The sequence below is a fragment of the Diadema antillarum genome, unplaced genomic scaffold, assembly GCF_040938485.1.
Source record: "Diadema antillarum isolate AM-2024a unplaced genomic scaffold, OU_Dant_1.0 seq00000122_RagTag, whole genome shotgun sequence".
In the NCBI taxonomy this organism is placed as follows: domain Eukaryota; kingdom Metazoa; phylum Echinodermata; class Echinoidea; order Diadematoida; family Diadematidae; genus Diadema; species Diadema antillarum.
The window spans coordinates 556,839-582,421 of record NW_027271202.1 but is presented as its reverse complement, the minus strand read 5'-3'; the positions used below and the strand labels follow the sequence as shown (position 1 = coordinate 582,421).

General features: G+C 38.7%; 1 protein-coding gene across 1 annotated transcript; it reads left to right on the top strand.

Annotated features, from left to right (window-relative positions):
* Positions 1-1,753: 1,753 nt before the first annotated feature.
* Positions 1,754-25,019, top strand: LOC139727184 (ZP domain-containing protein-like). Its single transcript, XM_071638144.1, has 8 exons — positions 1,754-1,919; positions 8,817-8,924; positions 19,104-19,282; positions 20,311-20,496; positions 21,394-21,611; positions 22,504-22,606; positions 23,733-23,919; positions 24,862-25,019. Exons 1-8 carry the CDS (start codon positions 1,754-1,756, stop codon positions 25,017-25,019), a joined length of 1,305 nt encoding a protein of 434 aa, XP_071494245.1.
* Positions 25,020-25,583: the final 564 nt, after the last annotated feature.

The window sequence follows — 25,583 nt, the reverse complement described above, 5'->3', positions numbered from 1 at the left end:
CAGAATTTCTCTGGCTTATATAATATCCATTCATCCCCCTTCTAGCACATTCTGTAACTCTCTCCAACCTGGGGTCACACACCTGAACATACTAGCAAGTCCTAGTTCCAGGAAACCTGGATGACCCACTGCCTAACTATGTGCAAAACATAATTGCCAAGAATAACTACCAATCACATTGGGCTACAGGGACAGTGTCAGACTCAGCCAAATATGTAAGCACTTCTAGAACATTCTGGATTGAGTGAAATACCTTTCTAAACTGAATGAGCTATAATGTATTTCCTGTTACATGCATGTACTGTAGCTACATTGTATACCACCTAGAAAATTCTCCACTGATCTGGTCAGCCTGTATGTACTAAATCTATATCAAATAGAATGTTCTCCATTAATCTGGTCAACCTGTGTACATACACATTAAAACAATCATGCATGCAGTACATCATACATGTACATAACTATTAGTGTGTACATTTGTGACAACACACACACATGTACAAAGAAAAAAAAAGTTCACAAATAAATAAATATTTATTAGTGGAAAATTGAGCTAAGAAATGGGATTTCATCGGTGTGTACGTGTGTGTCACACACAAACACACTGCTATAGCTTCTGACCATTCGAGCATTGAGAAAGGGTTTTGGGACGAACACTGAACTAGGGCTTTCCATAGTTCAGTCGGTAGAGCACTGGGCTAGCAATTCAGAGGTCTCGGGTTCGAATCCCGATGGAATCCTATTTTCTTTGCACACTTTTTCCACTAATAAATGATATTCATTTCTGGTAATTTTTTTCTATTTGCGTTTGTTCAATCGATCAATCAATCAATCAATCAATCAGTCAATCAATCATTCATTTTTAAGCATACTGAAGCCCCTCTCGCTTGTGTCTGAAATAGACATTAACATAGAAAAAAAAAGCAGCTATCTGAACAGGTAAAATTAGTTCCAAGAGAATCTAATATGATAAACAGGACAGATGACTGGAAAGTGGTGGGAAAGGTAAGAAATTGGGGTCATTCCCTTGCTGATTTTTACATTTCAAGCTCACTAAATTGCGTAGGCGTATTAATACTTCGATGGAGGTTACTATCATAATGTTGTCTTAATATTCTTTTATATCATACACGGTTTGTATGCATTATAGTTAAATATCGAATTTGGCATAAAAAATGGTCAAAGGACGGGCAAATCCTATATTCATTCATTCATTCATTCATATATTTTTTTCATCTCCAACAGAACTTGTAAATACATTTTTTTTTCTCACAAAATTACAAAATATGACAAATGATATTTATGGATAAACAAATGATATGGTGGAAAAAAGCACAAAACATTTTGAAGTTTAGAAAATTCAGGAGATGGGGAGAAATGCCAAAGAAGCAATCAATATGCTTGTACGGTGCATTCCCCCCAAACATAGTAAAACAAAATATACATAAGATATCATTGATCTTTTACTCTTGTACATGAAATTCATTTTACAAAAATGAATTAAGACAACTGTCACGACCAATGGAAGAGAGCTATGACGTAACCATTTGAATCATTGCAAAACTACATTTAATTTAACTAAAATATGTGTTACAATTGGATTGTTGCCATTTCAACGTCGTTATTACAACATTGAGATCAATCTCTGGAGATTAAACTGTTTCGTAAATCAGTCCAAAAAATATAGGTGCACTTTCCTGAATAAATTGAAAACTGAAGTCCAGTCTATTCAGCGATTATAGATGACCGCGTTATGACGTCATTGAGGTGGCGTAACCGTGATGACGACTCGTGCGATGACGGTTCGTGCGGTGACGGCTCCTGCGATGACGGCTCGTGCGGTGACGGCTCGTGCGATGACGGCGGGCCAAAAGAAACATCCGGCGTTCAGGAGGCATCATGCACGCTGCATCCCCAGTGTGGGTAGATACTGCGGTGCTCGTCTTATCAATGCTGCGTTGACGGCACCATGGCATTGAAACAAGTTGACCCCTCTTTCTCTGCGATGTGGAGTACGAACTCAAAGTGCGACTCGAAGTGAAGCGCGAACTCGGCTCGGAGTAGGTGCAGCACAGGAACTCGGGGTAGGACTATGAACTCGGGGTAAAAACCCTTAAGAAATTGGAACAAAATTCCACTACCTGAAAATCATATACCCAGATTCCATATATATAATAACTCCGCATTTTCAACCCATGCTTCATAAGTCTCATATACATTTGCCATAAATTAACCTATGGCTAATTCAATTTACCGCTGGATCAGTTATCACATACCCTAACACAAATCCCTATTTCAATAAATCCGTTCCACATCAACATACATATATCATGGATATGAAATATCTCTATAAAATAACATTTACTGATAGGCTTCCTTCAGATTCTAACGCAACCATAATTATTCAAAAATTAACTTCAGTTTATATATTCTTCAGGTTCCGACACACATATCTATCTCAACTTCCTCAGATTTTCTGACATTCGGATAATATTCTCAAAGTACAAAATAATGTTGTCACTTTCTTAAGCGATGACTGTAAAACTGATAGAAAAACTATTCAACTCACCACCATTGTGGATTCACAACTCCTCCCAAAATTAACAGTACTCGAACTCGAGGGCCATAGCCTGTTGGCTCCTCAGAACAGAACTTGACTCTCTGCTGCCAAAATGAAGAGTGACTCTCTCCTACACTGTGGAAATACAACCTGTAGCTTCGGGCGGGTCTTGGCATGCCAAGTATCCCTGACATTCACCCTTGCCTGGAGGCGATTACATATCACTGTCTGTCTCCCTCTCTGGGCGGAATCAATACATTTCCCCTAAGCTACTTATTTTCTTCTTTACAAACACAACTGTACCTAAAAACATGTTATCTTGGCAATAACTTCCCATTAAAGATAACATAAACAAGTGAGGGAAAAAAACATTTATACTTTTGCCGATTTCCAATACTACAATATTTTTAATACTTATTTGCCAAATTTCAAAATATTGCTGTTGGGAAACTACCCGTGACAACAACTTACAAAATACGATTAAAAACCTAACTAGTCCTAGATAGACACCCAGACAAATCCACACGCTACGTCACTGTCATGCAGAAAATAGAACTGGAAAAGAAAAGACAGAGAGATGAAGAAGAAAAAGAGATAATATGGTTGGAGAATAGAAGAAAGAAATAACTATGTCGATTGAGAAGACATGAAGTGAAGAGTAAACAGAACCGCAAAGCCATACGCATAATATGAAGGGAAAAATGAAAGTGAATATTCCTGTAACCCTGCAATCATTAAAAATTCAAGAAAAAAATGTGAAAAACATACACATCTAATAATGACGTTCAAATTAATTTTTATAAATATCTAAACAAAAAAATTCTTTAACTTAACTTTGAAACAATTCAAACTTGGGGCCGAGACCGACTTGTCTACGACTCATACAGTCATCGTGTAATACTGCCCATGAGTCAAACAGCCCATGACTTCGATGTAGTGAAATAAGACTCATGGGTTCGACACTAGGTAAACACAGCCCACGAGTTCGAAATTATAACAAGGGTGGTGTGTTCGTCTAGTGGGCCTTGTTCGCTTAGTGGTGAGCTCACGGGTTGTATGACTCGTTGGCTGTTTAACTCATGGGCTGTGTGACTCACGGGCTGTATGTCTCGTGGGCTGTTTGACTCATGGACTGCATGACTCGTGGGCTGTATGATTCGTGGGTGCCGAACTCATGACATGCACCCGGTGTTCAGAGATACAGAAGAAAAGAGATTGAAATTAGGATTTTAACAGAGTATTTTACGTCTTGGTGAAGCATACTTACAGATTGTATAACATGATCGGTGATAACTCATCAATATTCTACCATCAAAGTTTGTCGTGAAGCAGAATTTGAACTCCAAGATTATCCTTATTGACGTAAGAGCCGTCATTCCTATATCATTCGAATAACCTAGTTGCACAAATTGGCATCCACCTGTTCTTCGATATCATCATTTCCAAGGGTGCAAGTCAATATCACCTCAGCCTTTTAGTTATCATCAACTGGTAACATCAATGATTAACACTGAATATATTAGGACGTGACACTGAGTCATCCAAAAAAAGAAAAAAAATACATTATGTTACCAACGGTAAAGTGATGTACTAAGAAATGGCGTGTAATAGATCCTGGAGGGTCACGATGATAAATGTTTCAGTTGGTAGCCTCTGCTATTGTTTTAGCTTGATAGTAATTCAAAACTTGATAACATGGGCGTCACCAGGGGGGGGGGGTGCGTTAGGTGCGAACGCACCCCCCTTCAGATCAAAAAAAAAAACAAAAAAAAAAAACAAAAAACCCTTCAGTCTGTGAGCGACCTCAACGCCGGACGCTAAATAATTATTCTTTTCTATTTTCTTTTTTTTTAATATTTTGCACTGGGAACAAAAAAAAAATCGTGGGCAAAAACGATTCGCACCCCTGGTTCTGGCAGCACTGATTTTATACATATCTACTAGTATTCTATACAGTGTTTACTATTTAACGACCGTACTGCACATCCGTACGATACGGAGCACGTACACGTTTGCATGTACGTGATGTGCTACTTACAAGTATGCAGGGTCTATACGTTACTTCTGACCAATCCATATTGCCAGCCCAAGAGCGAGCCTAAGCCTCATTAAAAAAAAAAAATGGAGGGGCAAGCATATCATTTTGCCCACCCCCCCCCCCTCCATAATTCCAGAGACGAGAAGATTTTCTTACCTTTTTTTTTTTTTGGACAGAAAAACAAAAAGTTACCCTCATAAAAATATTGGAGGGGCAAGCATATCATAATTCCCCCCCTAATTAATAATTCCCGAAATGAAAAGATTTTCTTGCTTTTGAAAGAAAACAAAAATGTTGCCCCCATAAAAATATTGGAAGGTAAGCGCATCATTTGCCCCACCCCACATCATCATAACTCCCGCGATGAAAAGATTTTCTTGGTTTTTTGTTAGAAATCTGTCCAACTATTTCACGCAAAAGCAGTGGCGTAACTACGGAGGGGGGGGGGGCTGGTAAAAAAAGAAAGAAGAAGACTTACCAAAATAGTAATTCAAGGGTTAGTAAACTGCTTTTAAATGAAAGGGTGATCAAGAAATAAGATATTTTTCTATGATTTCTTTTAACCATAATCAAATAGGTATATAGTGTGAAACATTGTTCAAAAAGCTCGGACCCGATAAAAGATTGTGATTCAGCGTGATTCCTGGTTGGCGGCATTCTGCATATAAGCATGATGTGCGCAGTGTGTATACTCAGAACATCCGAACGGCAAAAAGAGTCGCTACAATGTTGCGCAATGTGATGTAGAATGTACACCTTTGTACCTTGCGCTTCGTTATATCAAAGCTAGATCATTGATTTTGCAGTGTTGCTTTACATACTAGTCTATATAAAAATGTCTTGCATTGCCAATAAAAAGACTTGACCTGGGCTAATTCCTAACTTTTCCGTGTACATAATACACACACACAAACAAACACGCACAATTAGGGGATGCTCTAAAGTGCAGATTTTGGGCATCCTTCCCCGCTTGGTCACTTCGACGCCACCTCGCTGGTCATACCTCCCCCAGTCATGAACATAAACCGACACCCTTGACTACCAGTGGCGGATCCAGGGGGAGGGGCGCACCTGGCGCCCCCCCCCCCCCTCTTAATTTCCAAAGCGAAAAAAATATAGCTTCAAACGGCAGTTTTTGGACTGTAAAATGTCAAAATTTTCAAGCTCGCTCGCTCCGCTCGCTCGCATTTAGTCGTAATGCCATTCTCCTGCAAGTTGCTGCCAGTAATTGCCGGCAGTTGCGCCCGGTGCGCCCCTCCCCTTAATTTCCAAAGCGAAAAAATATAGCTACAAACGGCAGTTTGGGGACTGTAAAAGGTCACAATTTTTAAGCTCGCTCGCTCCGCTCGCTCGCATTCAAATTCTCCTGATATCGCTGCCAGTAAATGCCAGCAGTTGCGCCCGGTGCGTCCCCCTTAATTTCGAAAGCATAAAAAGATATAGCTTCAAACGGCAGTTTTTGGACTGTAAAATGTCAACATTTTCAAGCTCGCTCTTTTCGCTCGCTCGCATTTAATTGTTATGCCATTCACCTGATGTTGCTGCCAGTAATTGCCAGCAGTTGCCCGCGGTGCGCCCCCTCCCTTAATTTCTAAAACAAAACAAAAAAAAATATGGCTACAAACGGCAGTTTTGGGACTGTAAAATGTCAAAATTTTCAAGCTCGCTCGCATGTAGTCGTTATGCCATTCTCCTGATATTGCTGCCAGTAATTTGTCGTTTCACACCGTCATTCCATAATCCATTTATAGGGGGACAACCCCCTCCCACAACCTTCCCCCTTGCTCGTTCCGCTTGCTCGGGCTCGGTCGCGTTCATGACATCAGTGTAAGAATTGTTACTAGAAGTTTATTTAAATTATACCATTTATACGCAAATTGTTCAATAACAATTCACTTCAAAATGTACTGATACCTTAAACAAGTGGGACTGTTTCAAGTCGATAAAACACGCAAAAAACTTGCATCAAATTGCACTATTTACAACATCAAAATGCAAAAAGTGCTCACCGTGGGAGGGGGACACTCCCTCCCACATCCTCCCCCCCCCCCCCGCTCACTCCTCTCGCTCTTGCTTGGCCACGTTCATGATATTCAGTGTAAATATTAAAACAGGAAGTTTACTTGGATGATAATGTTATAGGCAAATTGTTCAATAATCTACATCAAAATATACTGCTACCTTTAAACAAGTGGGACTGTTTCAAGACGATAAAACAAGCAAAACATGCATCAAATTGCACCATTTACAACATCAAAATGCAATTTCAGTTCTAACCGTGGGAGGGGGTTGGCCCCCTCCCACACCCTCCCCCCCCCCCCCCTCCTCGCTCGATCCGCTTGCTCGGGCTCAGTCGCGTTCATGACATCAATGTAAGAATCAATACAAGAAGTTCATTGAAATGATATAGTTTACATATAGGCACATTGTTCAACAACAATTTCCATCAAAATGTACTGCTACCTTAAAAGTAGGGAATCCCATTTGCATGCCTTGAATGAAGAGTTGTATAAACACAGTGGTATGTTGAAGAGAGTATCATTTTAGAAACTCCCATAAAGTATTGAAAGTGTAAGGTAACATTTAGTACATTTTTATTGACCGTTAGATTTTGAATTGAATTCTTTTCGGGGCTCACCGTAAATTCCAGTACATTACTAGGCTACCTTTGCAGACCCATGCACTGCATGTGTGTCCATCATGTATATTTTGTGAATAAAGTTCATCAAAACTTACAAACATTTCTATATACATTCATGCCACACACTCTATATGTTATTACATCAGCTCTTATACTTTTAGATTTGTGTTTATAGATAAAGAAATACAGAGGACTGCAACAAAAAGGCTTAAGTGTGGCTGACACACAGAACTACTGAGTAGTTGAGTTTTGTGCATTATTCAAATTGTAGATAACTGCTGACTTCCAAATTTCTCAGCAGAGGCCTAAACAAGTCCTTTGAGGTTCATATTTAATGTTTTGCCGCATTTTGGGAGTTCTGTAAAAGGTATCCCCTACCTTTAAACAAGTGGGACTGTTTCAAGTCGATAAAAACACGCAAATAGCCTGCTTCAAATTGCACCCTTTACAACATCTAAATGCAAAAAGTTCTCACCGTGGGAGGGGGGGGGGACAACATGCACTTCCACACCCCCCCCCCCATTGCTCGCTCCCTCGCATACTAACACCCCCCCCCCCCCCCCCAGATGAAATCCTATAGCTACGCCGGTGCCCTTTCCCCACTTGGTTTCCCTCAAAAAACAATAAAAGTCTATATAGGGATTGAGAGCTTCCTATATTCCAAATGTCTGTCAAAAAAAATCTCGTTACATTTTAGTGTCAAAACGCACCCCCCTTGAAAATAAGCTGGTGACGCCCCTGTGATAATGCGTGTGAAATTTCACGCATGTTGCGTCGTAGGTTTACAGAAGCTAGTGTACTTTATCGTCTAATCTCTCAAGGAACATGGAAAACCGCGCTAATGGTGACGGGAAGCTTGTTGGGCGTTTTCTAATCTACGTGCTAAACTGCTAAACGTAAGGAATAGTTTGGCACGATCCACGAAATCTGCGGAATACATTGGTGTGAATTTTGCGAGTTTGTCTCAGTTTGCATCAGAGGAGGGTGCGAGAAAGGAACCAGGAGAAGGCTCGCAGAAGAGGTAGGTTTAGAACTTTTAAGTTAGATAGTGTCCGACAATTTCTCTCCACCTTGCGAAGCACGGAGTTTAGCTCCACGCCTGAGAGTCGACACCACTTCCAAGTTAGGAGGCATTCGTAGATTAGTCATATTCAGTTTGACATTGAACCAAAACTTTCACAGCAGTACATGGCATAATATCCCAGAATTAAGTTTGTTCGGTGAAGAAGCGGATCACCTCCTGATATACCTTATATCAATGTTGTCCATCTTCAGAACCCAGTTTTGATTCGCTTCAATGTACCAGTAAACCTCTACGTATATTACTGTGACACACCATTCAAAATTGGAGTATAGGGTATCCGTGCATGTTATAAAGTTAGTGAGATCATTTATTACTCTCCCCCACGTCAGAAACCTTTATTGCACGCATTTACTGTGCGGTGAAAAAAAAATAGATTCAGAACAGCAGGAATACTAAGTAAAGATGCCTTTCCATTGTTTCCCTAAATTTGTGTACTGAGAAAATGGCCATTTCTACCAATTTCTGACTTTTTTAACTTTGTATTTTCCTGCAGACATCGATTACACATCTTGTGAAGAAAAGAAACTATCGAGGTCCAACATGATTCCCCAAATTATATCAGCGTTGGTGTTCCTGGCATGCGCCGCTCCGTCATTGCAAGGTAAGACGAAAGCCAACTTCAAAACAACATTTTTTAGTCATTCGTTCAGTACCTTCAGCTAACGGGAACCAATCAACACGCCGAGGAAATTCGGAGTAGAAGTTTCGAGGGAAAAAAAGATATGTGATCCCTGCAAAACAAAATAAATGTCCCAATCTGTTCTACTGCAATTGGTGCAAGGTAGCGTGAGGATTCTGTGTGAAGTCACATCTTACTTAGATGTTAATGTCTTACTTTCCCTCTTTGCCACATAACAATAGAAAGTGTTCATTGAACCATTTCAGCGTCAAAAGGCGTTAAAGACTTAACGTGCATGTCTTTTTTTCCAGAAGTAGAAGAAATTAGTGATCGCTTTCCTGAAGTTTGATTCTTGAGAGCATTCAAAATGACTGTAATCTAGATTTCACGTCACAGTAGAACGAGCAATTTGGTTAATGGCAATATTTCTTAACCTACGTTGTGGCTACAATTAAATGAAAGGTAAGTTACATTCATTATTCAAATCTTGATGCTTCAGGTTTCCACACTTAAGTTCCCTGTTATCATTCGTTTCTATTCTTTTTTTTTGGGGGGGGGGGGGAGGGGGACATAAAGTCTTCGCCAAGCACCATTTTTATAAATTTGACGAATCATGTCTGTGCCGTCATGCACTAGCAACATTTATGCAGCTTGGCTGTGAATGTAATTTTCGTTTTATGAGTTTAATATTTTATAATACCAGTCAACTACATTTTTTTTCAATGATGAAGGATCCTTTTGTTTTCCATTATGTCAATCATAATCAATGTTCTGTATGTTATATGATTTGACGTATTGTTCCATTATAATGAAAAAATGATTTAAGAATGAAACAGCATTACAAAACATTACCAAAATTATGTAAATAATACATATAAGAAGAATTCTTTTTGAACTAGCAACAATGATTTTTTTTTTTGACTGAAAAGCATAGGTTACCGAAAAGTTATGGCCATAGAGGTAGGGAAAATGTAAATATTATTTCGTACCACAGACTTTGGACAGTGTAAAACGCTTAGGTGTTTTTTGTGCGTATAGGGACTCATGAAGCTATCATGTAAAGTCTTTAAAGAAATCTCAGAATTGCCACAGTCGCTCTTGAAAAAAAAAATTCTCAGAATTGCCACAGTCGCTCATAAGTGTGTCTCATGAGAGACCCCTGTTTAGCTTTGTAAAATTGTTGGGAGTGAAATGTCAGAAACCAACATGTCAGAGACACAAAAGTTAAATAGAGGTAAGATTGTCACCATGGTCACCGGAAAAATTTCAGAAATGCAGTAATGCCAGAGTTAACTTTTCGTGCCGATGCTCTAGGTTTTCTTGAGAAAGATTTTTCATCAGAAATTATTAATCCCTTTAAAGGGATCATATAGTTTATGTTGAGCCTTAACTTCAGGTTTTTATCATTTTTTGGTGAGATAGTGAGAAATCTCTCATGAAATATCAAAGAGTCTGTAATTCTAAGAGGGATTCAATGTTTATTTGATGAAAGTTGGTTTTGAAATGACCGAGATATCCAAAACAGAGCATTCCTAATAAAGTGTGGGACCCACATTTTATTACGATAGTTTTGTTTTACTTTGTTTTTGGATGTTTCAGCTATTCCAAACCCAATTTTTATCAAATAAACTTTAAATTCCTCTTAAAATGGTATGCTCTGTACTACAGATTTGTATTTCATAAGTGTTTTCTTGGTATCTCGCAAAAAAAGTTAAGGCCAATTTTTATCTCCACCAATACTGTATCATCCCTTTAAACTTGACCCGGTTGTAAAGTTCTATTTGCTGACACTGTTATACACTGTTGTAGTTTGCAGACATCTGTGTCAACCTGCAAAGAAAGTGTACACCGCGTGCGTGCCAGTCCCAAACAAAGCACAGTAAAGGGTTAAACATTTCAGGGGGAAGTTATCAGCAGGGTAAAGGCTAGAAATAAAAACGTTGGAAGTAGAGATATGGGAGGTTAAACCTATGGTAAAATCAGAAATATCAATTCTACAGTGTCAAAGTTACAAAATTTAAATGATTAAATGTAAGTGGTAAAAATTAGAGTGATTAAAGTATCAGGTGTAAACACCAAAACTACCAAAAATTATGAAAAAAATACTTTCTTAACTCCCCCTGTTATATAAATCTTACTTACCGAAAATCTTCATCCTTGTTTCATGACACATCCCTCATTTATATTGACTGTCTGTTACACAAAAATATGCTAGATTGATAGAATGAGAGAAGAATTACAATAAATGTAATTATGTACGGAGAAAATAAACCGACACCGTCATTGAATACATTGTGGATATTTTTTTTTGAGATTTTCGAATATCCAGTAGACTCAGAAGCAATCATAAAACCAAGTGTAACCAAAGAACGATAGTATGTAGAATTCATATTTACACACACATTATGTAATTGTAAATAATTTATTTATGTTGCCTCGCAAAATCTTTAAGCGTTAGATCGACGATGAAATGAATTGAATTGAAATGAAAATTTTTGTAAACACTGCGAAAGTAGAAGTTGGTGGTAAGTCCGGGTTCCTGTTTTTCAACCTCGAGTAGCGAACTAATGTAGTAGCACAAGCACCATTACAATTTTCCAGAATTCATGTAATATGCAATAACTGCTAGTAATTTGTTTATACGTGTATATCAATATTTGGTAATCTGAAGTAATTCACACGTATACCGTGGCAATTTCTATGAATGTAGTCAATGGGTAGTTGCTAAACCATACAGCAATTCATACTCCATTAACAACTTGACGGATATAATTATTATTGCCAGTATTATTTTAAAAAAAGTAACAATTTGACAAACTATGTTGGACCAGTTTCGTATGATATTGTAGCCGATAAATATAAGAAACGTAGCCATAGCAGCGTTCTTCACTTCCTTTCCCAGCCTGCTCACGGCCTGCTGTGGATTCTACTGTGGACCTCTACCCTGACCAGTCTTCCTATCCGGTATGGACTGCAGTTCAAATGAACTGCTCCTCTGGTTACGAACCTGTGACGGGAAACACCTACAGTTATTGTTATAGCGGTTCCCCGGACTACTGGTACCCGTCCAACCACCTTCAGTGTACACTGGGTTGGTGTTGTCAAAACGAGACAATTTCTTCATTATTATCCTCCATATCTTTTGATGTCGATACCTTTCCACATTGTTTCTTGATATGACTGTGTTGTTCAATATGCATCTGTTATTGTGATGTTTGTTTGTGCGATGAGGATCATTTTTTTTTTAATTAGATTTATATTTTATTGCAGTTGAGTGTTGCGTTGGTCCCTTATGGTTTTTTTTCTCTCTCTCTCTTTTTTTTTTTGGGGGGGGGGATGATAATTATGTGTGATTACTTTTTATCCGCTTGAATATCTCTTCTCTCTGTTTTCGGGGGTTGACCATGATGGGGGTGGGGGGGGGGGGGGGGCGGAGAAAGTAAGAACGTGCCAGAAATGTACTCGGAGATATAATGGCTTTTAATAATAATTTTGCTTTATGATGATGGAACATAATATATTGACTTTTCTCTCCTCCCCTAGACGTCAGTTAAAGTAAAGAATTGAATGGTTACGAGTAACGGTTACCATGAGTATTCATTTCACTTATGAATAGTCGATATTTCACTCATATTAGTTTAGACACAACCTTGCTTGAAAACAATCATGATAATTTAAAGGTCGCATATCCCTGTAGAAAACGTCACGAAATTTTGCATGGTTGAATATTGTGTTACATCGCAAATGAAATCTTACGATAGTGCACCTCAGTTTTTTTTTTTTGTTTTTTTTTTAAGAAATGAAAAATCAACCCCTCATAACTCGAGAATACGTTTTCCTTCTGTACCTTGAATAGAGGTTGGATTTTTTTTCGGGGTCCGAATAAATTCACTGGAGATCTACAGCCTTTATTCGCAATCCATAGGATTTTTTTCTGAGGAAATTTCTGAATTACCTACCTCGACAATATACCAGCTTATGGAAGGAATAGTGTCAGGGTTGCAAAAGGGCTTAGAGGAAGAGGTTCCGGAGCTTCTTTTGACGTATGCGTATCAGGGTAATTACCCCCGGGAGGGCAATCACCACCCGGTTTATTCTGCTTAGTGGTAAAGATTTGGGTTTATATTTAGGTTTAGAGTTTAAAGTCTGGGTTAGGGTTAGGATCAGGTTCAGGATTAGGATTAGGATTAGGGTTAGGGTTAGGGTTAGGGTCCAGGGAAGGGTGTGGGGTAATTGCCCAGGGGGTAATTGCCCTAGACCCGGTGTATGAATATTAGTTAGATTTTCGCACTGCGCCTTTCTACATTTTCAGTCATATGGCGGCATATTAATAACGAACTAAAACGTCAGTCACTCAGGCCCTTGCTTCACCTAAAATGCTACAGCCTTGAGGTCTGCTTGTCGTGGCCAACCTGAGGCCGCCTGCGAGTCGCGAACTGACAAGCGGCCTCATTTTTAAAATTAGCTTCGGACGAGCTCGAGAGTTATCGCTTTACGTTGCTTTGTTTCCCTCGGTTTTGTTTCTGTTTTAGTCTATTTGTCTTTGTTGATTATGGTTATGCTTTTTTTTTTAGTTTCATTTTGTTACTATTGTTGTTGTCCTATTTCCATCCTAAAATTGATATTTCAATTTCGTATTAATCACTCTCTTACAAATAAATTGGAGGTGTGAGAAAAGATTACATTAAATTTAAAAGAGAATAGTAGTCTATACCTGACATTAGACGGAAAAAAATATGTGAATTGCGAACACTTAAGGACATGGGGGCATAGATACTTCCCAAGCCTCTGAAGAAAATTTCCTGCCTACGTCCCTGCCTACAATGTACTCAAATCACACCATTTGTGTTCGCAAGGCAAGTATATTCTGCTGGAGATACGCTAAATGGAATAATGGTGAGATTAAAATCAGCGGTGCATACAGACTCGATATCTTCTGCCCAATGTGTATTTTAAACTACCTTGCATTGGTTTGATTGTTTAAATGTGTGCATATGTTTTGGGGGAATTGTGTTTGTTTGATTTAATTTTCTTCCAACATAATTTCATACATAAATCAAGATTCTTTTCAGTTATACAACGTATTACATAAATTGTCAGTATACAGATTACATGTACATGATTAGAAGAAGGAAAATAAATGTGTAAATTCATTCCATTAACAAAATATATATCGTATTACCAAATTTCCAAATAATTACCTGAAAAATTATGCGGAAGAAGGACTGCCACTATAAGCAAATGCTTGAACACATGGCAGCCCAGGAAGCCTATCTGCACAATACACATATTATATTCGTGTTCGTGGGTTTAATTGACAAACATGCGGTGTACCTATAGCTATTGTCTTAAACATAGGAAAGCACTGTTGGGCCGTGAACTCTAGGCTATGATACACGTAATCAAGACGTATCTATCGCTACAAAATATTTAAATTCTGTGTATCACTTGTGTATTTTATTATACATCACACTCTTTTCTCTGACGTATTCGATCAATTCAATGTTTACAGAGCGATTATAATTACTATTGTCTCTTGTACTAATGTTTGAATTTTTGAAATTAATAATTGTTGTTTTTGCTCAATCACAGCGACGGGCTATTACACGCAGGAACCCATCACGTATCCACATAATCGTAAGTGCCTTTGCTTCAGTGTTGGCTTGAGGATAGGCCTAACATGGTAAACTCTTTCCAGTTAAACAGGTCAATTTTTTATTTTGGTTTTATTTTTGTTTTGAGGGGTTTCTCAGGTTTCTTTTGGGTGTTTTGTTTTTGTTTTTGTTCTAGCTTAGTTGTGTTGCTCTTCTTGTTGATCGTCGCCTCTCCATGTACAAGAAATACATGTTTCTCTTCATATCAGTCTGTCTCTTACAATCGTTCATGAAGAAACCGTTTACACAAAGCCGTAGAGCCGGCTGTAAGCGAAATTGTGTTGGCTGCTTGCACCTATATAACCATGGTCTGTCCCAGAGCCTCATTCCATCACCGACAGTCCTCGTCTTGCCCAGCAGGGGGGGGGGGGGGGGGGGGGGGCAGGAGAAGTTCTCCCATTCCCCAAATTCTCTCAGTATGCTCTTTTATGAAAAAGAAATATAACCTTCCACATATAGATATAGATAGGAAATGTGAGAAAGGTTACCTTAAATAGTGTTAAATTCAAAAGAGAAGCAGTATGCGTAAAATTAAGATTAAGAAAAAGGTTCAAGATTCAAGATTAAGATTTATTTTCATTTCAATAAGATAAACAGAGAAGTTATATACAATGTATAAGCAGGACAAATTTGTAATAATTGCAAAAACGTAAATTGACGAAATACATGTGAAAATGAGTAAGAATGAAGAAAACGCTATTGTATTTTTTTTTTCAAATATATAGGGCCTAAATATGCATACATATAGTACAAGCAGATTATGGATGGGAATGGAAATGGAGGGTCCCACTAAACTGTAGGCTATGTGAATTGCGAACACTTAGGGGCATGTGTGGGGATGGTTACTCCTTAAAGGTTTTATGATATACAAATGCATGTTGATTTGTATTGATTCATATCATCAACACCACTTTTGCGGTGAAACGAATATCTAGAAACATTTCACAACAGTAGGTCAATATAAACTTCGTTAGAGACGTAAATTCGACGAATTTTCGCCCAAAGGGCTTTGTCAAGTCAATACATTTCACACTTTCAAATGAATGAAACATTTCATATATTTTTAAAGAGTTTCATTGCAAAAGTGATGTTGAGGATATGACTCAACACAAATCAACATGGATTTGTGTGTCATAAAACCTTTAAGCCTCTACAGTAGATTTCAGTGTGAAGGCCTACGTCCCTGCATTGTATACTCACTTCTTGCCCAATGTTTGCAGAGCAATGAGGTTGTCCCTAGCACGAATGTTAAGTGTCTTGCATTTTAATTGTTGCTGTTTTCCTCAATCATAGCGCACACGCCGCCTTATTGGGTCACGGATGGACCAATTGGTAAGTGCCTTTTCTTCAGTATTTGCTTTGCATATATGCCGAACATCGTAGAATCTTTTTAATCTAACAGTAAACTTTGGAAATAAAACATACTTATTTTACTTTCCGATTATTTGTTCTTCACTACCCTAATCCAAATGATATTTATTCTAGGATACTCATAGATTTTGAGGGAAAAAAAATCTGTAACCCACAGGGTTTTCTAGCCGTCTCAGTCTTAATTAATTCCCTTGCACACTTTGTACAAGGCTTTAGTTTTTCGTTGCAATGCGTCAACCGACTAATGATCGTAAAGATGTGTACATGGCCATAAAAGTCCAGGTATGCAAAGATAGTATACAAACATGTTACCACAGATAAAAATCTACATAGAGCGGAAATGCAGATGGTTACATTCAGTATAGTTTTGGCTCGCCTTGAAGGGGTGTGATTGCAGCGATTATCCCGCAACTCGGAGACGAGGGCAATACGCTGTAAACTGTTGCACGGACCGCAAATGAGGGTGCAGTATCATAAACCGTTAATATCCGCATAGTGCCTGAATGCAAACAACAAAACAAGTAATGGGTATTATAAAATGGGTTCAAGAATGTAGCCACTTGGAAGCGCTGAAATGAGTCATTGTGCGTGCATTAATTTCTCACTAACATGCACGGCCTGACGTCATAATGTTTACACTAGCAGTGCGCACTCAATCAGTTGTTACAAGTGCGTCGCGCGCTGCTATACGCGCTGTCAATCCTGTAAACAACTTCTAGTTCGGGCTGCCGGCCGGCCTTTCTTGTGCATAACATGTGGCGTACGTATACACTTATACGTACAGTACATATGTGTGCGGGATTTCCGAGTGCGACGTGCGTAAATGTTTGGGACGAACATCTTCGGACATCTTGACTTTTTGACTTGAGCGAGTGCTACATGTAGCTGACTGGTATTGACCCACAAAGGTACGTGAAAAATGCTGTTAGTTTTCGACCCATTTTATAAAACAAATGATGCACAGGATTATTTCGTGGCGTTAGTGGAGATGCAGCTCACTCTCGGGTATTCACAATGTAGTGCAACATGCACTCGGCTTCGCCTCGTGCATATTTCACAATTGTAAATACCCTCGAGTGCGCTATATCTCCACTAACGCACTCTATCCTGTGCATCATTTGTATAATATCTAAAGCCCCCGTTCCACTATCACGATTTGGACCCCGATCTGTCCCGATCTAGCAGATCGGGAGAGAGCGGCAAAAGCGTACGGGGATCGGAAGTATCGTAGCAGCAGCGTGTGGAGGTCGGGGTTGGAGCGGGCAGTTTTTCAGATCGGGAAGAAATTTTGAACCGGTTCAAAATTTCTTCCCGATCTCCCCGATCAAAATTGGCATATTTTTAATCGTACGGCAAGCGGGGAGAGCGTAGTGACAGCGTGAACGCAGCGGGGAGAGCGTAATGACGGCGTAAACGCAGCGGGATGAGCGTAACAAGGTCTTTCTGAGCGTAGTAACATCGGCACAAGAACGGGAAGTAATTTTAGCTGTAATTTTCGAAGAAGAAGAAGAAGAGATGAAGAAAAAGAAGAGAAGAAAGCAGCGAAGCAGCTACCCAAAAGGCGAAGAAAGAGAGACTGCACGTGGTGCTGAAAGAGGAGGAAGAGGACATAGCAGAATTTTGAAGAATATGAAATCATCTACAACTGGAGGAAGACGGACTATAAAAGCAAGGACATCAAGAAAAATCCTTTGAAAAATCAGCACGTCTTTGTTTATACAATGCATTGCTGCAAAAGAACCGTGAGTTGAGGAGGCTCTTCAAGTTCAAGTTGATTTATTTCACTTCCAACAAACAAATAATAAAAAATACAAAGAAACGCTCATATACACAGACGTCATGAAATCAGTACCACAATGCGATGAACAGAATAACATTGTAAAAGAGATGCAGGCAAATTATCAACAGAGATACAAATAACAGTTACGTCACTGTGGTAAATGCATACAAAATATTGCTGGAAATGGAGGGAACTGCTAAAAAGCAGAGCTTGTAGTATTAGAATGCAGTCCCCTCATAGAGAAAAATATATAATTGCAAAAAACAATAACAACAAATTTCCCTAGGCGGTAGCAACAAAAAAAAAGACAGAGTAATACACACATACATGCACACATACGGACGCACATTAACAAACACATGGCGGCTCTCTTGTAAGGAAAAAATTGATGAGAGGATAGAAAGATATAGTAGTGAAGAAGGTAGTAAGTCCGAGGTGGACAAGGGGGGGGGGGGGAGGGGAGAGGAGAGGGAAATGGTGGGTCATAACCAGGGCACTGGAGGCACAGAAGCACGGGCTCGCTGATGAAGAAAGAGTAGTGAGAATAACGAAGCAACAACAACTTTGAAAATCAAAAGTAAAAAAAAGAAGAATGAATCGTCGAGGTCCACAGTATATTTCTTCGGTTCTGCATGCTAATAAGTTGACTGACTGCTGACCCACAGTCGAATCGGGGTACATCGGGGCACATCGGGCACTTTTCAGCTCTCTGAACGGGGTAACAGCGTGATAAGATCGTATAGATCGTTCAGAGCGTAGATACAGCGTGCATTGATCGGATAACATCGGCAACATCGCACTAACAGCGTAGCTACATCGTTCTAAAGCGTACCGGCAGCGGCAGAGATCGCAATGTCTAATTCCCGATCATCGTAGTAAGAGCGTAGCAAGCACTTGGTAGTCGTAACTGCAGCGTACTTAGAGCGTTCTAACATCGTACTGTGTCCAGATCGGCTCAGGTTTTACCCGATCCTTCCCGACCTGAGAAAATTGTCAAATCGTAGCGAGAACGGCATAGTGGAACGGGGGCTTAACATGTGAACATTTCAATTTGTTGCCTGTTTATATATTTAACTGCTATCTCTCTGAATATCAAAAGCCGCGGTCACACTGGCAAAAGATCGGAAAGTCTTCTGCCAGTGTGACCACGGATATAGAAACTCTTCATCATTCATAGACAATACACTATATCACTTTCAACTCTTCAGGGAGGCAGGAAATAAGTGAGCGAAGACACATTTTCGGGGCTTTTTGTTCTTTTGTTGAAGATCTTATCTTATTCTATTTTGACCAACTGTCAAGAGCGGCACCAAAAGTTACATGGTTTCCATGCTCTTGCAAATCTTCGATTTTTAGATAACGACGTTGATTGCGGCAGCACATCGATGACGGTGTATGTAGACAGGGCGCTTATCGATAGTCAGGACGTTCCCGGCGACATCCACCTCATCGACGACAACTGCGTTGGCTACTATCACGACTACGATCACGTTGCCATCTCCACTCGATACGATCAGTGCGGCACCATTCAAATTGTAAGTGAAGAATTATGTCGATTGCGTAACACATTTATGATGTGACTTGTGCACTCAAAGGAGTCAAAACTCACAACGTACACATTATCTTTGCGTATAACGCGAACACAAACCGACACAGACAGAAAAAAAAAAACCTTCCTGAATGATCAGATGATGAATTATTTGCATATTCTTTACAAAACCTTGTGTGTGCTTCTTAAAAATGACATAATTCATTACTCTTATAGCATGAAGATAAGATGATTCTCAACGCTGCTGATAATGTAAAAACACGTATGTAGCATTGCATCTTATTGACAAGTGTATGGACAAGTAACTAAACAGTAATAAAAAAGGATAGATAAGAATACATTTATCAAAAGAAATTGATATGAAATTAGCATACATATACATGCTTATATACACTCACAAAATTTGAATCACTACCATCAACTTTTTGAAATATACAGGATTATTTCGTGTATCTGGCCATGAATTAGAATATATTTGATTTCCCTCCTTTAATATGACTTATTTCGCTATGCACATATCAATCAAGGGGCTCTGGTATCTTTCCGGGAACTTGATTTGTTAGTTGTCGAAATAATCGTTTAATTTTACATGTATGTTTTTAAAGTATTTTTGAGAGATATGTTTGTAATATGATGCTTGCTCTGTGAAAAATGCAGAAATCAAATCAAAATTAAACAAACGTTCATTAATTTGAAGATATTATCAAGAGTCACGAGAGTAGAGAATGCCACCCACATAATCAAGATGTTTATCATATCGGTAATGCCCATACCGAGGAGCTCACCAAATATTACCTCGTGCATGTACTTATTGTTTTCATGCTTATTCTAGATAAAACGATCAACCGAAGTCTGAATGAAATAAAATCTTATTTGGCGCCACAGCACAAAGCATCCCTCTCTGGTCAAAATAAAAGGGCGTGAATGTATGTTTTCAAACATCATTTGAGGGGAAATACTCATTGTATAAACACCAAATGCTCATTATTTCAAATTATTCTTTCATCCATGCAGCAAGAAGCAGACTACATCAAGTTCTACAACAAAGTTACGTACTACACCCCCCGCGATCGTAGTGGAACCAATCAGATCATTACACGTGAACATATTTTACATATCAACGTCACGTGCAGACTGGAACGAGAGGAGACGTTGAGCGAGAGCTTCTATCCGATCAGACACAGTATCGAGTACAGCGAGGTTTGTAATCTTTTCCCTGTTTGGAGTTTTTCATTTACCTGATTTACCAGAAAATAAACGCTTATATTGTTTCTTTGGAACCTACATCCTACAAGCATTGCTTTTTAGTAGGTTCCTCATATTTACACATCATTTATTACATCTCCTTATACATTTGTGAAATTATGTCTAAAATTGAATGTTGTGTTATACATGTTTTACTCCGAAATCAAATGGAATATGAAGCCTGAATATGGAATGTGGAATATGGAACTTGAATAAAAAAAAAAAAACTCTAAGCAGAAATGATAGCTTTATCAATATGTTAGGAAATGAGAGCGCATAGCCATCACTCTAGTTTCTGCCAACTGCAAGGCTTTTTGTAATATATATCATTACTCTCTTGATATAAGATATTACTTATCTTTTTAACATCAACTTATTTTACTTATTATTGGATCTTTGGCACGGCATAAAGTTAAACCCTGGATTTTGGAAATGACATTTTCAATGAGACACACACACACACACACACACACACACACAAAGAAAATTGCCATATTTTCAGCCAATTTAGCTTAATCTTAATCTTATTCTGATTCTCCTGTGTTTGGTATTGACACGAAGTAAATAAGAAATATGGATATCTTCACATATATATGTATATATATATATATATATATTATATATACGTGTGTGTGTGTGTGTGTATGGCGTACCTCTCTCTCTCTCTCTCTCTCTCTGTGTCTATATATATATATATATATATGTGTGTGTGTGTATATATATATATATATATATATATATATATATATTCACTTATTCATTCACTATATGAACTTGACCATAATATTATCTTTAACGTTTATGCATGTGTCTTATTCACATTGTTAGTCTCTTGCGTATCTTGTTACCTAGACTGGATATGGCGAGTTCACAATAACCATGGAGCGGTACACAAGTTCGTCGTTCAACTACTTAGCTGATGATTCGGCAATGGTCCAGTTAGGCCTACCGCTGTACTTCGGTGTGAAGCTGGTGGCCTACAGTGATCTGACACTCTTCATAGACACCTGCTGGGCCACGCCCACCGCGAACCCACTGGACGCCATAAGATATTCTGTCATCGAGAATGGGTATGTGTTTTGTTCAGTTGTTTTGAATTTTTTACTCATATTACCGGTCAAGATAGAAACAAGATGATTTCGCGCATGAAAGATCTTGTGCATAGCAGTGCCATCATGCCAAATGCAGCCTGTATTTTTGCTATTGAATAAGAAGTCTGCAACACAGGAGAGCAAAAACACTGTTAAAGGGGAATTAACCCCAAATATAAATGTGGATTGAGTGAATGCTGCAATATTATAGAAGAACACATCAGTGAAAGTTTGAGAAAATTGGACAATCCGTTGCAAAGTTATGAATTTTTGAAATTTGGTGACGAAACCACTGGATCAGAAGACTAATACAGATCAGGGCATCACATACATGACATATGGACTATAATATAAAGAAAATACATGTATAAAGAAAATTCCACAAAATATCATGTCATATGAAAAGTACATATTGCCTGGAATTGTTACTGACATATGTCCAGGGTAATATTATTCCCCCTGCTTTCTGAAAGAGGTAAGTCTAGTGCTCTTCCATTATGCCAGAAAAATGAAAAAAAAATGTTTAATTTTCTCTCTATTTTCTTTATATGGTATAGTCCATGTAAGATGTCATGATCGGTAGTAGTCTGCTGATCCAGCGGTCTCATCACCAAAACTTCAAAAATTCAAGACTGATGGATTGCAGTTTGTGTTTGATTAAGCGTGAGCACCACACGCGACTCCGTGTTCAGTTCAGTTCCATTCAGTTCTATTCTTGCATTCAAGTTTCATCTTTAGAATGATTGGTCTCATACATGCATCAGGACAAGTTAGTTTATACACACAAAGAAGATATGCGTATACGATCAATTTTCATTTGTACATTATACAAACCTTATATGTCGTGGTTTATTCTGTTGAAATCTAACAGATGTAGAGAAGACACAACAGTGACCTTCTATACTCAACCTGGCAATGCGCTGTTCGAAGGCTTCGATGTCGACGCATTTACCTTCATCGGAGATCACGAACAGGTATCTACCACACTCAGTCATGTTCTACTGTAAAAGCAGTTATTTTCGCGAACAGATATTTTCGCGATGAAGTCACAGACATTTTCGCGATGAAATCACAGTCATTTTCGCGATGAAGTCACAGACATTTTCGCGACATACCCGTATTGGCTATGTGACATCGAGGCGCACTAAGATACGCGAAGAACCCGAGCATTAAACAGTTTGGCGATGTTTTCGCGTGTATTTGAATTCGCCACCCAGTAGTGAATCGCGAATTTCGCGAAAATCAAACTTCACGAAAATAAGAGGTTTTTACAAAGTACTAGTAGTTTTGTTCTTATACTCATCATAATGGATTTGGGTCTAACCCATCAGATCCTGGGATTTTTTTTTTCTTACTGCAGAAGTTATCATCATGAAATTGGCAAGTCTGACTTTTAGTGCATGTCTTATATTGACATATGAGTGGCCCACATCTCTGCAAGCTTGTCTTTTAAACGTCTTTTACATTAAATTATATAAAAAAAAAGTTAGGGAACTTTACGCAGTGAACCTCTGAGGAAATTCGTAATTCAGTAAGCTCCCCTTTCTAGTGGGAACTCAGTACCAAGTCACAGTCCAGTCACACACAGTACAGAGGGAAAAAATGAAAGAAAATACAAGGGAATTTCTACCTTGTAATGTCTAAGGAAAACTAACATTCGTTTTAATCTACACGTCTCAACAAGATTGCTGTATCACAGACATTTTACAACATCTAAAAAGAACGTAGCTATCCGATTGATCGATTGCCCATCACGTGACATTTAGTTAAAAGTTCCATTGCACACTGTGGCTGTCAGCTGTGGCTGTCAGGCGTTATCTGAGCAAAAATGGATAGCGCATGGCTGACGTCACCTATTTCCATTGACTCATTCGAGGTGTTGTATAAAAGAAATAACTCGGTGAAAGATGAGGCGCAACTCGGCTTCGCCTCGTTGAATAGAGCGCCTCTATCTTTCACCTAGTACAAAATCTTGGTACCATTACACTCGTGACCACTCACTATTTGTATAGTATTGAACGGTCAACAAAGACTATCCGTGAATCTGGATATGAGATGGCTGCACTTCTGACATTCCATTGGTTCTCTCGTCTGCTCTAGGTATTCATCCATTGTGACATCCTCGTGTGTGACAATAGCGACTTGAACTCGCGCTGCAGCAGGGGCTGCGTGACGAGGGCAAGGCGTGACCTGGAATCCAGGGGCTCCCAGTCCAACCCGCACACCCTCTCGCTCGGTCCGCTCTCAGCCTCCAAGCCGCAAGCACTAAGCGCGGAGGATGCGGAAGGTACTTGATAACAGCACAGTTTATGATGATGATGGTGATGATGGTGATGATGATGATGATGATGATGACGATAATGATGATGAAGATGATGATGATGATGATGATGATGATATACAGGGTAACAGCATTTATTGTCTTTCCTTGGTTTATATTCATAGATTTTGTGACGAAATTAGCATAGAGGAGAAAACACCGAACTGATGTAGAGTTCAACCTCAACTGTCAAACTACTGCTTCAACCAATTAACGGGATCGTATAGTTTTGGTTGAGACCTAATTTCAAGTTTCTAACATTTTTGGTGAGATAATGAGAAACTTCCTATGAAATATGAAAGAGCATGTAATACCATAAGGAATTCAACGCTTATTTGATGAAAATTGGTTTTGAAATAGCTGAGATGTCCAAAACAGAGCGATTCTAATAAGTGTGGGACCCACCTTTTATTACGATCGCTTTGTTTTACTTTGTTTTGGGATGTTTCAGTCATTCCAAACCCGATTTTCATCAAATAAACTCGCAAAAAGTTAAAAGTCCAATTCTGATCTCCATCAATACTGTACCATCCCTTAAAACTATACACATCATGGGTGTTTGGGAAGTAGGGAAGCATCATATTATCTTGAAATATAAAGACTGGGTCTTCTCTATTGGTTTTTTGTTGTTGTAGGAATTATGTTATTGCTGTTTTTATTTCATTTTTTTTTGTTTTAATTGTTGCTTTTTAATGACAATATCTGGTTTGGGTTATATTCAACGATGGTTCTTTTCTTCAGACATCAACAATCTTGAAATATGAGTTCTGGGTCTACTCTGTTGTTTTGTTGTTTTAAGTTGTTGCGTTAGTATTGTTTGTTTTTATTTTCTTGCTTTTTCTTTAACTGCTTTTTTTTTCCATGACGATATCTGGTTTGAGTGATATTCAATGATGGTTATTTCTTCAGACTCCTCTGTCTCCACACTGAACGCTCTGCTAATCGCTGCAGTCGGATTCGTCGCCCTAGTCGCCCTCATTGCTCTGGTGGTGGTAAAGCGCATGCGTGGTCGACCACAGTCGCGAGGGTACAGCCAAGTCGATATGTCCGTCCCCGACCAAGCCTAACTTTCTCCTCCTACTTGACCGGCAACCACGACGACGATAATGAGCCACGTTTTTTCTTTGAGCAGATTAGCAATAGATCGAAACTAAATTATTGTCAAGTTATAACGAATACAAAAATGATATGTAATGCTAAAGACGTTATATGTGCTCATCAAACTTCGCAATAAAAAAAAAAACACACAAAAAAAAAACCAACGCTTCTTTCTTCTATATTACTGAAATGGTACGATTTGGGGACTACATTTTTGAACTTGATTTGTTTACTTGCTTATCTTCCTAGTTCGTTACAAATGCTGTGAAATTGTTTACGCCTGGGCAAGCAGAGTTTTGGATGTGTATTCTGTTTTCGGGGCAAACACAAATTTTCACATTTTCTTTGCAGTGTATAAGACTCAACCTTCGTCAGTAAACATTGTCAAATTTGAAAAACAGAAAAAGAACAAGTCGTTTATATTGAGGATTGATGAAATGCATAATCATCTTTTTTTAAATGTCTTCAAAGAATGATGTGACTGATTGATCAATTAATTGATTGATTGATTGATTGATTGATTGATTGATTGA